Raw genomic sequence first — 15608 nt, forward strand, 5'->3', positions numbered from 1 at the left:
TTTTAACCCTATGACGCGACCCAGCCTGCTTAACGTCGTGTCCCCAATGCTGTGTTTTCGTTGTGCCTAAAGCATCTTGTCAATTGCAATTTAAATCGTGTTTATTCATTCCTACATCTCACAAATTGAAATACATTCGTGCCAGATTTTACCATGGTTTATGTGAATTCCATTGTAGACATAACCTGGGACGCATAAGAATACGTAACATTTTCATATACAGCTTTCCATTCAATATTATTCGTTAAAAGGTCAATAAGTTTTGCAGGAAAAGGAACGTCTATGGTTGTAGCGCCCTCCGTGGACAACATGTACGTTTAAACGTCCATGTTTGATGACTTTCGTTTCAAAGCACATGTGTTACGTCGGCTATAGTGTACACACCATTTTTGTGTTGTTTTAAGACTATACAGGAAATGTGAATACAATTTCTAGGAGAGCAAGGTATGATACAAACTGTTTCATCTGTGATTACGTGTTAGACCACGACCATTGCTAGTGTTCTCATAATACGCCGGTATGTTTCAGTCCTGTGAACTCTCGAAAACAGCTGATCATATCTGACCTGACGATTGGTGATGCAACCAACTTGTAACATGCATAAGATGTTGGATGAGGAAGAAGCTTCTTTTGCACCTTCCCCGATTTAATTGTAGGAGGGGCTCATAGGGACACATATCTATCATAATTATCTAGACGAGACACGTACAATTGGAGGGCTGGGGTGAGGGTTAGAGTTAGGGTCAAGGGTGGGGTGCAAAAGAAACTATCTTACGGCCAGTATTTACACTGATGTCCGAGAGATGATGGCGTGCAAGTTTAAAAAATATATATATAATAACTCGAAATAACAGTAATTAAAAACCAATAGACACTGACATTTAATATCATAATACTTTTTTGATTACCCCAAAAAGAATTAACGTGAATTTCAAGGAGGAATAAATGGTTTTCATGGAGCCCACGCGTCATTCAAATCCGCAGAAGATGCTTCCATTGGTTAATAGAAGCAATTCCCATTACCTACAATACAATACAATACAATAATAAAATAAGACATACGCAAACAATGTTTTAAAACATTTCCGTCTTTTATGTGCAGAATTGATGTGCATCAAGGTGCCAGAATGTGTAATAATTACTCTAGATGTATTTACTGTAAGTGACAGAGGTGATTTAATAAAACAGATAAATTTGATTGCGAAGACTGTTCTGGTATATTGAATACTAAATTTGGAAGTTGACACAAACCAGTGAATAAACCAAAAGGTGAACTAATAATGAAAAAGATGAACAGCAAATAAACATGGTATGCAGACTTCAAAAAGTAGTTTTAATAAAACATGGTTTTATTTTTCTGCAAGTTTAATTTTTGTGTTTCGATAATAAGGGCGGTGGAGGTTGCGCCATGCATGCAAAAGATTTGTTTGGATAAACAGATTTTCACAGAACCCAGCGTGCTCTCCTGCTTGCCAGCGTCAATGAATGCCAATTTTAATCTGATCGCGATGTGAACATAAATACAGACTTTTACTCCTTAGAGTCCTTCAATGCATTCCAATCATCCTAGTAATTACCTATTTAAAAAATTGTAGAGTTTGTTTTTTGTTGATGTTCGCAAAAATCAAAGTCGTCATCTTTGTTGATAAAAGATGCTTGTTCCACCTATGCGTGAGCGATGATCATCACCCTTATTTGAGACGTTGACATTTCGTGAAATCATTACTCACTGTTTCAAAGATCACAGCTTTCATTGACTCATTATGTAGCATTCCTTATTTGGAATTACTTGGCGAATCTGACTCGCTGCTCTGAAGTTTTTTCAAAGGAACATGAATGTTTTTTGTTGGTGCATGCGTGTGTCATATTGCAATGATCACATCATAAACGGTCTCTAAAACATTTTGTTTTTAAGATGTCAGCACAAGAAATTGATGATATAGAAGACGCAATCACTCCTGAACGTCGTTTGGAGAAGAAACATATTGTGCCCAGAGCAAAAAAATTTAAAAATCATATCAAAGAAGAGAAACCTAACACAGACAGGTATGCACTTAGGAGATTGAGGAACCTAGTAGTATTTAATACTATTCTGGATGAGGAGTTTAATTTATGTGAAATAGCGTGTGGGGTGTTGCATAGATAGAGTCTGCAATTATAGAAATGTTCCATGATTTTTTGTTATCAAATTCAATGTGATCATGTTATAAAGATTCAAGAAAGATGGGGTGTAGAACCAAAAGAAAATGCATTTTAAAACACAGGTTTTTTTTTATTTGGTCAAAAAGAGTCTCTTTTGAGTACAGTAATGGCATAACTCAATGTCCAAATATGGGCATTGGTTTGTTATAATATATTATACCATAATATATTATACCTGTGTGTTTTATTTTTACAGTGTCATTCCAGGCTGTCAGAGTGTGTACGTAAAAACATGGGGATGTTCGCATAATAATTCTGACAGTGAATACATGGCAGGACAGTTAGCTTCCTATGGCTACAAGATTACAGGTGAGAACACTGAAATATAACTTTTAACTAAGTTTTAATTATGCTATTTTTGTTGATGAAGTGAAATCATCTAAATTAAACCCCACATGAACTTATAGAATAGAATCATTGATTATTTTACATACCTCATCAGGCTATTAGCCAGGAATTTGCAACTGCCAGTCCAAAACAATTCAACTCCATGTAGATGGTTTTGGATATATTTTGGTAAAATTATCAAAGAACAATAGGAAAAAACAGAAAAAGCTGCCAGTCCTAAACCAAAGTTGCCAGTCCATTTGGTGGGTGGACTGGCTAACACACTTTATGTCACAATATTTCCATCAGTTACAGTAATTTTATGGTATTGCATGAATATCCGCATCCTAGTTTTGTAAATTTCCAATATGGAACAATAAGTCATTTTTCGCAAGCTGCGAAATCACGCGTGACCATGGTTTACGCACCTTAGCAACCAATTGAGTCACATGATACAGGTCAAGCTTTCGGTTCAATATGGTAGCAACCACATTGTCCTACTTGTTTTGAACCACATAACGAAACATTATCTGTCCCAATGGGAGTCAAACGGTGCGCTTACGACGGATGTAAGAGTGATTCTCGCTTTCAGTACAAAAATTATATGAATGCTGTTTTTTTTTTTGCGATTCCCTAAATTAAAAACGCAGTCTGAAAAGTGCGATTGATGGATCAGTGCCTGTTCTCGGGCCAGTGTTGGGTCACAATTCTGGTCGACACAGAATCATCCAGGACATGTACATGTATGCTTCTTTCCTGCACTTTGTGGAAGGAAAGGGTTCTTCGGAGTCGTATCCAGACCCAACAACAGCGATTGCGAAAGGTGTCGAACGCCGTATATTCAAATCACGGACAATGCTGAGCGGCAATCAAAAGAAACGACGGAAAACATTTAAACCTGTTGATACGGTTTAACTTTATTTTGCAAATTGTACTGATCGGAACTTTACCGTGCTTGTTTTCATGTTTCAATATTTATTGTTATAATTTTATGATCGTGTATTTTTTTGCGATTCCGAATAAAATGTGGTTTACCATGGGATTGGCCTTTTTTTTTATTTACAACTCACAAGTGTACATCTTGTCTTAACTTTAGTATCCCGATGAAAACCAGATTCTTGACATTACTGTTACCTCGGAACAATATTGCCACAGTTAGGGAATACCTCTCCTGACAAAGAGATAAGCGCAGAATTAAATTGTAATATTTAATACTTGTACAATTTAATACTCATACTAACAGGTTTTAAAAATTGTTTTATTCAACTTCCTTTCTATTTCGAAAAGTTATGAATTTTCAAGCTATGTATTTTTAAAGCATGCTTGTTTACTATAAGCAATATTGACAGTTTCCTGTTATTTGTATGGATGCTTGTGCGTATTAGGCAGTGTCGACAGATTGTTGTTATTCATGTGAACTAGTGTGTGAATCATGCAATATCGGCTGTTTCCCGATATTTGTTAGGAACCTCAAATGCTGTTCACGCTAGTAATGGTGAATGTAGCAGAAATGTGCCTTTGACATGTGATGCATTTACATTTAAACATGCCCGTTGTCAAACAACTTGAAATCTTCGCACGATTTGTAGGCCCAAAGCTTCTTCCGGCCATAGTCGGACCGATAATGCATTAAAACATCGGACAAACCGAATTCTGGAACATTCGTGAAATCACTATAGAGTAGCCTGGTAATTTCAAAGGATCGATGAAATTGCGACCAAGTTTGCTACTTTAAGTCTTGAAGCAAGCTCATTTTTTAGGATCATGGCGTAAAATTAGAGGTCTTCCTCGAGCTCCAAATCGTGCACAGCTTTAGCAATTGCAAGAAGAATATTCTTGAAATGCTGAATTTACGCAGCAAGTCTTTGAGCTGTGGCACGGTCACTCTGTCGAAGTCAGCCATGATCAAAAACGTGAAACAAATGCAATAAATCACTCGGAAATTTAATGCACGACACTAGGTGCACGCACGATTTAGCACTATATTGATTCAACGCTTGACCTGTATCCCATGACTAGCAACCGGTTGCTAGGCAAATTTAATGGTCTCGCGAGATCTCGACCGAAGCGAAAAATAGCCTATTACGCAATATTTCTGAGATGGCAGACATGTTTGAAAAAGAAATTTACAGCAAGAAGGTGCTAGAAAGCTTCTACCATCGTGTTTGTTTCTTGGCTTTATACACAAATCGATTTGAATGGAAAGATAATTCCCTGTATACTGTCATCGTGACAACTTTGTGGCATCCTGGTAATAACCTTATAGTATGAGATCTATGATTATCGCTATGACGATAATGTAATTTGATGTATGCTTTATTTGTAAAAATGACAGAGACTGAAGAAGCTGCTGATCTATGGTTGTTGAACAGTTGTACGGTGAAAACGCCGGCAGAACAACATTTCCAAAACTCGATCATCAAAGCGAGGGAGCAAAATAAATACATGGTATTAGCTGGATGTGTTCCACAAGCGCAGCCTAAACTTGATTATATCAATGGCGTCAGTGTCGTCGGTGTCCAACAGATTGATCGAATTGTAGAAGTTGTAGAGGAAACATTCAAAGGTAATGTAATACCTCTCAAAAGTCACACCTCCTGGTACTGTAAAATACTTGCCTGGAGTTAATTTTCGCTGAAAAGACTTTTTTGGTGTTTTGTAAGGAATTTATTTTCACTGATTTTTGACAAGTTGAATGTAAATTATTGGAAAAAAAGTTATATTCGCTGGATTTTATTTTCACTGAATCATTCCTTCAGCGAAAATTAATTCCAAGTGAAAATAAAGTATTTTAAGTACTTTCTGAGAATACAAATTCTTTATCATTGAGAATTCATCAAATATTTTCCCTCAAAAGTACAAGCAGCTGTCATTGAAATTCAGAAACATTTTATTATGGGAAGAATGTTGGAGATTATTGCTGTAATATACCCCCAGAAATTCCAGGCTGTAATATACCCCCAGAAATTCCAGGCTGTAATATACCCCCAGAAATTCCAGGCTGTGTGACCTTTAGGGGTTAGGCTTCTTCATATTGAATTTTGCATGTTTGAAATACTAGAAGAGTGTTTTCTGGACTAATGAATAAAATTTGAAAGTCATTCAACATCATAATAATGTTGTTTGTTTTTTCAGGCCATACTGTAAGGTTATTTGGTCAAAAAAAGAAAGATGGTAAGAAAATTGGTGGCGCTCCTTTGAATCTTCCAAAAATTAGAAAAAATCCACTTATTGAAATTATTGCTATAAATACCGGGTAAGTCCCAAAGTTTTTATAGTCTTAGGTTGTGCGGTTCAAAGGTTACACAAGTCATAGTTTGTGGGGGTCATAGGTCATATTTTCTCGGGTTAAATTTTAACAAAGTCATGTTTTTCGATATCACAGTTTACAGTTGTAATATCTTATCAATGTGAAAATATAAATAAACTTATTCTGATTTACAAAATCAGTGAAATTACTTTTGGTTTACTGTTATAGCAAAATGCTTTTCTCCAGTTGAAAGCTCTTTATTTGCATTTCTCCAAATATCTGGAAAACCAGAAGACCAGAAGAATTATTTTGCAATGTGCTTTTTTGTTTTTGTTCAGCACATTTTAATGGTTTGTTTTGTTTTACTTCACAGCTGTTTAAATGCATGTACTTACTGTAAAACGAAATATGCCAGAGGTGAGCTAGGTAGTTATCAACCAAGTGAATTGGTGGCACGAGCCAAGCAATCATTCGAAGGTAAACTATTTTTTGTTAGTCCCCCGTTCAGACGACGTTCAAAAATGCAAACTTAAGGATTGACCTCTGTGTGTGCGTCCATGGACCTTAATGCACATCATTTTGTTTTTTTCAGATCGGATTCAAAATGGCCATTTTGTTTTAATGAATGTGCTTCTAGACAAGCTTTGACTGATTATGTTCAAATTTTATATATTCATCATACATCATGTCATAGATATACAGATGTATTGGTTTGACAAACCGTTTAAAAATGGTCGAATGGTGGCCATTTTTGAGCTGAAAAATCATCAAAATGTACCATTTCGTTCAACCTTATATTGGACATTATGGGATTTTGATACAAGTCCTTTTTCGGATCAGATTAAAAATGGCCAACCGGTGACCAAGATACAAAGTGTCTGAATGTCAATCATTTTAATGTTAAAAAATCAGCTTCTGGATTCATATCTCTGACATGTTTATGTTCAAACTATATTACTATAAACAAAACTATGTATCTTAAATTTGATAACAGGAACTGTGCCATTCATGACTTGTTTTTGGATTGCAGTTACATAGTTCACATCTTCATCTAACATTTTCTTATATTTACATAGTGTTTATTTTAATGTAAAATACCAAATAATGATATTTCTTTCCATGACCACTAGAGGGTGTATGTGAGTTGTGGTTAACTAGTGAGGATACTGGTGCCTATGGTAAAGACATAGGTGTTACAATAGTGGAGTTACTATGGCAACTTGTAGAGGTCATTCCTGATGGATGTATGATGAGAATAGGAATGACAAATCCACCGTATATACTTGAACATTTAGAGGTGAGTATGGAACATCTAGGTCATGTTGTCTCAGATATGTAATTAATCGGCCATCTTGGATAATATTTCTCATGCACTTGAACAATAGTGTTTTTCACACAAAAATAGAACTGTCATAACCATGGAATGATTTTTAGTGTCTAATTGGTCCAAATGACAAAAATTTGTGTAAATGAAACAAAAAACATTTCCCAGGAACTAATTTTAGTCATTTCAGTGATTCCGTTATCAATACGTAACTATTCTAGTTTTTGTTTACTTTTGTTCATCTAAATTGATTATTAATCAAATATAATTACCGTAAAATCTGTATTAGAAGCCGCATCCCTAATAGAAGTCGCACCCATTCTTTTTGAATGTTTGAGAAGCAAAAATTCATCATTTCTCATATGTGTAGATGCTCTAATAGAAGCCGCATTCCCTCTGTCGCATTGTACCATTTTAATAGAAGCCGCGGTTTCTAATACAGATTTTACAGTAGTGGTGAAATTTACGAACTACGATATTGTCATTATCAACATAAGCTCAGATTCTCTAAATATGATTTATTTGTGTTCAAGTGCATCACATGCATACTACTAAATAATAAACTGCCAAATAAATTATAGCGAAAAAAAATGTCAGTAATTACTCTGGGTTCTCAAGCAATTCAAAAACTTATCTTCTGAGTATTGAGTATTATGTCATATACAACATTGGTTTTAGTCAGTGACTGTATAAAATTTGTAAATATTGCTGTCATGAAAGCTTACATTAGAGGCTTTTCCTGCCTTATCTGAAAAATCATTTTATTACTGGTATTGAATACCGGTATACTAGTATCTACCCAATGAAAATTGGATATGTTTAATTCTTTAGGATATTATTACGTTTTGCTAGGATGCTGGAGAAATAATTCGTAATTAGCTCTTTCCAATTTATATTCAGAAAATAACAAAATTTGCAATAATTTTTTGAGGAATTTTTTCAGGAATATTCATGCCATGTGTAATATGCACAGACGTCATGAGATTACAGTGAGGTTTTCAGTGAATGTTCACTTGAATTTTTACTCGCTCTTGACTTATCCTCTGTTTTTTGTTAACTGAACTCATATGTACATGTGTGTCTGTCTATAGGAAATTTCCAAGATTTTAAAGCACCCGAGAGTTTATTCGTTTTTACATGTGCCTGTCCAATCAGGATCAGACAGCGTATTGATGGACATGAAACGAGAGTACTGTGTTGACGATTTTAAACATGTTTGTAATTTTCTTAAAAAGAGGTCAGTATCTTAAAAAACATTACATAACACGTCTCTCGAGAGCCCCCTGTTTTTGTTAGTTCTTAAAGTAAAAACATGTGTATCACAGTAACAATGAATTTGTATTTCATTTCCTAGCTTTGTCAGTTCTATTACGTAGTGTATTATTTTGATTTTAAATACCAAGTCGTCAAATTTCACTCAAGTTTGGTGTTTTGTTTTTTGTTTATACATCCAGTATTTCTGAAGCTTTCTGAAGTTGTTTTCTTAACTGAATCACTATGATGCAAGTTCACAACAACTCATGAGTCACATGACCATATGGCTGCCTTTGGCAAGAAAAACAATCAGTTTCCACTTATTAAATGCTAGTTCTATTTAAAGTTACAAGATCTTGTTGTAAATGCTATACTAAATAGGTTCACAATAACAATCTTCTGATATTGTTAAACAAAGTTAGTTTGTTCCACTGTTATCGAAGATGACAGGGTGAGCTGTTCATAAGTTGATTGTGTGTTGTTGTCTATTTTTGACTTCTTTTTGAAAACTACATGCTCAATGGTTTTGATACTTTGTATGTAGGTACCTTGGGTAGACCTATGTCAGATTTGTTCATACGTGACAATATCTTCAATTCTATATTTTTGGCAAATATTTTTGGTAAAACACAAAGCCTATCACAAAGCTGTAAATCTGAGAATGAGTTTGTAATTAGCCTGTGGGAGCAACTAGTAAGAGTTCTCCCAATGGTGAACTCTGTCATTGTCTTGAGAACTGTCTGTGCAGTCTTTTTTTGTATTAATTGTGGATATATTTATTACAGAGTTCCTGGTGTCACCATAGCAACAGATATTATATGTGGTTTTCCCACAGAAACTGACGAGGTATGTACTGTTGAAATTGGGCCGGCGAATTCTATTGCATCATTATAGTACCTTTGCTCTGAATAAACACATAGATTTCACTGCAGTTATATTTTTAACATCGTTAAATGTCGTGTTATTATCTCACAGGATTTTGATGAGACAATGCAGCTAGTAGAAGAGTACAAGTTTCCTAGCTTATTTATTAATCAATATTTTCCAAGGCCAGGAACTCCGTCAGCAAAAATGACACGTGTCCCAACAAGAGAGGTGAGATGAGTTGATTTTTCCAGATTAGAAACTAATGTAAGAAGTCAAAATCTAAGAATATGCATGTTCAGAGCCAACACAACATTGGCATGTTTTCAGTGTTATAAAACCAAGCATATTCAGGGCCAATAGAACATTAGCATGTTTTCAGTGTTTTAAAACCATGCATGTTCAGGGCCAACAGAACATTAACATGTCTTTCAGTGTTATAAAACTATGCATGTTCAGGGCCAACAGAATGTTAACATGTCTTTCAGTGTTATAAAACTATGCATGTTCAGGGCCAACAGAACATTAACACATTTTCAATGTTATAAAACCATGCATGTTCAGAGCCAACAGAACATTAACATGTCTTTCAGTGTTATAAAACTATGCATGTTCAGGGCCAACAGAACATTAACATGTCTTTCAGTGTTATAAAACTATGCATGTTCAGGGCTAACAGAACATTAACATGTCTTTCAGTGTTATAAAACTATGCATGTTCAGGGGCCAACAGAACATTAACATGTCTTTCAGTGTTATAAAACTATGCATGTTCAGGGCTAACAGAACATTAACATGTCTTTCAGTGTTATAAAACTATGCATGTTCAGGGCCAACAGAACATTAGCATGTTTTCAGTGTTATAAAACCATGCATGTTCAGGGCCAACAGAACATTTGTAACCTGGATAATAAGAAACATATTTTACCATTTCAGGTGAAAAAAAGAACAAAAAAATTATCCCAGTTATTTCAAGACTACAGACCATATGATCACAAAGTTGGTGAAGAGCAGCATGTACTGGTGACAGAAGATTCACATGACGGCAGATTTTATGTAGCACATAACAAGTTTTACGATCAAGTATGAAAATAAAGTTTTCTGTATTTCCATCCGCTGCCAACTGAAACATGGGTCGTATAAAAAAGTGCATATGCATGCATTCACTGTTTTTTCTTTTATAATTTTTATTCATAAAATATTCAAAAAAATACATTACTTCAAAATACTCTTATCACATGCACATAGGAATGTTGTCTCAGAGTAAATTATACAATCTATGCTTTATATACAGTGTTAACCATGTTGAAATGGTTGACCTTTTGACATTCAAATGGTTGTCATTGTTCACAGAAACACAAATAATAAGAAATTACATCAATCTTGTGTAAAGTGAAATAGTGGCAGCAGATTTACAGCATCTAAAAAATTAATAGTCACTTATTTGTTTTAGGTATTAGTCCCGAAAGAAGAGAATTTACTTGGAAAAATGATTAAAGTGAAAATTACATCCACGGGCAAACATTATCTCATAGGTGACATATTGAAAGATGAGGAGACGGTCACTCCATCCATTGCTGTGCCATTGCCAAAGGGCTGTGTCTCAGGTGCTAATCAACAGGTATGCATGTTTCTCTAGTATTTCAACAATACAGATAAATTGGAGTTCAATATTCCATTATGAGAAATAAACAACTTTCATTAGATATGCAATGTCCAACAATCGCCCATAGTGAGTCATTAAATGGACGAATGCTACAAAAAAATTTTGGATACATGACTTTTTCCTGTGACTAGATGTTTGAAACTCTGACGGAAAAAAACAGTTATCCGCACAAATTAAATCTCAGTTTTAGAGATTTCAAATCATTAATTGGAAATTACCCCCAGTGTAAGGCTTATTGCCATAGAGAAATCTCAGTCACTGTTGCCATGGAAACCATTTCAGATTCCATCTCTTTTTGTTTGCTCATTTACTTATTGTGGTTTCGTAATACTTCAATTTATTTTTTTCATTTATAGTAGCATTCTGTAAAAGGGGTAAATCTTCACTGGGTTTTTATTTCGCTGACTGGAAAATACGCTAAATTAAAACCCAGTGAATATGAAAAATTTAGCATAGAATACATTATCTAAATGATATAATTTAAAGTGCCTGTGCAATGCACACCCTCACGTTTCCCATTTTAGATCTGTGTCCCACTGAAATGGGCAGTTAATGATTTTTTTGCTGAAAATGATTACTCGTATCCAAGTAAATTTCGGATATTTCTCGTGTTGTAGCCACGCCCACCTATCCTGAAACGATCGACTGTTTCCGGATTTCCGACTCTCGCCGAAAGTGCGCCACCAAATGCCAAAATGTGAGAGGAAGTCATACCCCTGAGCCGTAACACTGGTCATTCAGTATACTTTTAAACGATATACATTTTTCAGTCGGCGTTTTTTTTTTCTTTTTTTTTTTGTCTATTTTCTTTTTTTGAGAGAGTTTTTAGATGTTGTGTTGTGGGCATTTGCAGTGAAACGTATAGTCATAGTGTAAGTATTCACACGTTTCTAATCGATCCGAAGGTGCGACATCATTGGACGAAAGCCACTTAACCTCAGATTCCTTTTTTTGGAAAAACTGTCCTCGTCCATGAAAAAAACTAGGTTTAAAGAGAAACGCCGACAACATAAACCTGGCGGATTTCAGAAGAGAGAGAGACGTCCGGCATGTGTTTCAAATGAGTTGACTTTTTTTGCGATCGTGATTATCGTTTTATAGAGACAATTTAGTCCCTGTTAAGTAAAAGGTAGCAATAATTTTGACAGTGACACGAAAACGAAGCGTCAGACAATCAGGAAATTACACAGCCCTTACACACTGCTAATTGTTTTCATTTTCGAAGACTAAAAAGTTTCTGAATTTGGTGGTTGGTGTTGAATGTTGAATTCACACCTCTGTTCTTTTTTTACCTCCATGCTTGCAGCTTGATCTGCGTAATAATTTATAAAATAAGAATCCGGGCTTGGTCAATGTGTTTCCACCAAATAAAGTTTTAATATGATGTTATAATTATGACAATTGCGCCATGGATCACGCTATTAAACTCAAATCCACTCTGAATTTATCTGTATCTGTGTCGATCTCGATTATTTTTGTTATCCAATTAAACGCCGCTTTTAATGCACTTGCCTTCGTCGTGACCCGATGCGTTCACCTATTTCAACAAAATTTCAATTTATATCCACGCGGCTGCCATTTATTTAGTAACTGTGATTTGTCATTTTTTTTAATTATTTTATAGTGATCACTATAGTCTAATGTTTAAAATGTCAAAATATGTTCTCTTTTATTTTAATTTTGAAAGTTTTACTCAGACGATCGATGAAATAAAACAGTGTAGTGACGTGCCTAGTAACCTGCTAAATAACGATTGTGTCCAGGACAGTGTACAAACGTGCGCCGGTGTCGGTGACGATCACGGTGACCAACTACACCAGAACGGACATATATCGCATCTAACTCAACCCCATGCAACAAAAATTGATACTATGTGTTCATTATGGTCCATTTCTCCTTGACGAACAAGTACATAAGTGAAAATTTAGTCAAAGACTAGAAAACTGCAGAAGAAATTTGCCTTATTTACATGTATCGACAATGGAAGCTGCCATGCGACTTCCCCTTCTGACGTCACAAGGGGAATTTCTGTATGCAAATGAGAAGCTAATGAGGAGCCTCGTTTTAAAATACACAAAAATAAAGTTGCCGTAGATTGAGTTTAAAACACATTTTTTCACTTTTAAAAAATAATTCATGCTTAGAAACATAAAAATTAATATGTATCAATGGATAATTTTAGGCGTGAAAATAGCAGCCATTTCACAGGCACTTTAAAACCCACTTAATATGCCTGAATTGGTAAATCAGTGAAATTTAAACCCAGTGAAAATTAGTCATTTTACAGTACCATCTTACAAGAAATTATCAGATATTCTTCATGACAATGAACAAAACAAGTCAAAGATCCGCAAAATTTGAACAATTTACTATTTCTATGGTAACAAGTTTGTTTGATAATGTGATTAAAAAAATTCTGTCTGTGAAAAATGTAAAAAAAAAAAAAAAAATTAATAATTATTTTGCCAAATCGACAAATTAATTATAAACTCTGTTATTATATTGTCATGTGAATTGAATGCAAAGGTATAATAGTTACTGTTCAAGAATTCATATTTTTATCAAAATCAAATTAGCATACTGTATTATATTTTCTTAGTAACTCGTGCTTTCATAAATAACAAAGGAATGTCTGGCCAAATAAGTCATATTTCAATGATTCGTTTTGCAATGAATGCAACTGTTGGGTTTGATGCATTTCTGTTGGAGATATGCTTCCAAAAAAAAAGTAAATACAGCATGGTAAAGATAACATTACTATTATTTTTGTTTTATTTTTACAGATTGCAACTGGAGAGCATTCAAGTCGAGTGCCAAGATATTGGTTAACTGTAGCGGTGTGTGTGGCGGCCATTGCTGTGATAGCAGACATTTTAAAAATTATTTACCAGTACATGATCAATAGATAATCTAATTATTATCCACACAAATATTATTTATTGTTTAGGTGTTGAGTCTAGACCTGATGCAGCAATCACTTGCTACATGTGTCTTCCATTACATACATTGCTATAATGTCATCTGTAAATTTTATTAGTTGATTCAAAATGCCATCAACTATGCCTAGGTATGATGCTAGTAATATCTCATCACAGTCAGCTATGGACTGTAAATTTCATTGAAATTCCATCAACTATGCCTAGGTACAATGCTTGTAATATCTCATCACACTCAACTATTAACTGTAAATCTGATTGGTTGATTCAAAATGCCATCAACTATGTCTAGGTATGATGCTAATAATATCTCATCACAGTCAGCTATGGACTGTAAATTTCATTGAAATTCCATCAACTATGCCTAGGTACAATGCTTGTAATATCTCATCACACTCAACTATTAACTGTAAATCTGATTGGTTGATTCAAAATGCCATCAACTATGCCTAGGTATGATGCTAATAATATCTCATCACAGTCAGCTATGGACTGTAAATTTCATTGAAATTCCATCAACTATGCCTAGGTATAATGCTTGTAATATCTCATCACACTCAACTATTAACTGTAAATCTGATTGGTTGATTCAAAATGCCATAAACTATGCCTAGGTATGATGCTAGTAATATCTCATCATGGAGTGAGCTAACCTAGGAACATAGAGTATTAATTTCTTGAGACATGCTTATGACATTACATAGAGTGTGTGAAATTTGCATAAATCTGAATTAGTAATGGGGTATTACCATAGCTAAGCATTAATGGAATGGCATGCTAGTTTTAATGCACTCTGTAAAATTTTATTTATATATTTTTACTTCTCTGTTCTAGACCCATTACTGCAATTAAAGTTTGATTTTAAGTCTGATTGTGTCATTTTCTCTGCTAGTAGTTCTCATATTGATTTAAGGGGCATTTGTGAGGACAAAGTTTATGGCTTTTTTGTGCATGTTCCACTTGTATCTCAAGAACCTCATTTAATAACCAGTCATCAGATTTCAATGAAACCTGTCATCAGTTTAGGGTTAAAATTCATGCATATTAATTACCTAATTTGCATAATTTTAAGTGTTCTGAGATGTTTCCAGTGCCACTCATTGAATTTCAACAAAACCGGGCACATAAATGTTCCAGGAGAAGAGACAACAGTTTAGGGTTGTGATTTGAATATTTTTTACCTGATATATCGGTTGGGAGCTCATAACATGATTTGTTGAGAAAATTCTGGTCAGTTTAGGAATCACTAAATTACACTATTTTGTTCTCCAAAGGTACTTGTACAATGCATGTATGTCAGGTACTTTCTCGTTGACGCAAAATTTGAAAGTGATGACTCTTTAACAAGTGTTATAATTATACAGGTCACAGGGTCAGCCAGTGAAATTGAATTTTGTAAATTTCATAAAACATTTTTGTTCTTTACAAAGTACATAATATTTATTATTTTTTTCAAATTCCATTACACTGAAATTTTGTTTCACTTTTTTAATTTTTTTTTTTTTTGCCTTACTATGCAAATGATTTGCACATGAGATTTACTTTTGCCGATAAGCATGTAATTTTTCACTTGGTGAAAAATAATTTACATGTGTCAAACCAAAACTGGTTTTCAGCTAAACTGAATTATTAATTCATCACAATATACATTTGGTGTGTGTTTAGATAATGGAATAAGTTAGCTGACTATGTACATTACTATGTATTTCCGGCAGTTAACTTATCGCTTATTTATTGATTGTTTTGCATTTCGTGACATCCGTTGACATACTAGTACTAGTATTA

General features: G+C 34.4%; 1 protein-coding gene across 1 annotated transcript; it reads left to right on the forward strand.

Annotated features, from left to right (window-relative positions):
* Positions 1 to 267: 267 nt before the first annotated feature.
* Positions 268 to 14694, forward strand: LOC100375288 (threonylcarbamoyladenosine tRNA methylthiotransferase-like). The gene is made up of 13 exons (XM_002738880.4): positions 268 to 444; positions 1916 to 2046; positions 2399 to 2511; positions 4865 to 5095; positions 5665 to 5785; positions 6153 to 6256; positions 6910 to 7076; positions 8195 to 8340; positions 9143 to 9203; positions 9333 to 9452; positions 10158 to 10304; positions 10675 to 10842; positions 13671 to 14694. Exons 2-13 carry the CDS (start codon positions 1916 to 1918, stop codon positions 13794 to 13796), a joined length of 1635 nt encoding a protein of 544 aa, XP_002738926.1. The 5' UTR covers positions 268 to 444; the 3' UTR covers positions 13797 to 14694.
* Positions 14695 to 15608: the final 914 nt, after the last annotated feature.

This window comes from Saccoglossus kowalevskii, chromosome 19 (assembly GCF_978046115.1).
Source record: "Saccoglossus kowalevskii chromosome 19, keSacKowa6.1, whole genome shotgun sequence".
In the NCBI taxonomy this organism is placed as follows: Eukaryota; Metazoa; Hemichordata; class Enteropneusta; family Harrimaniidae; genus Saccoglossus; species Saccoglossus kowalevskii.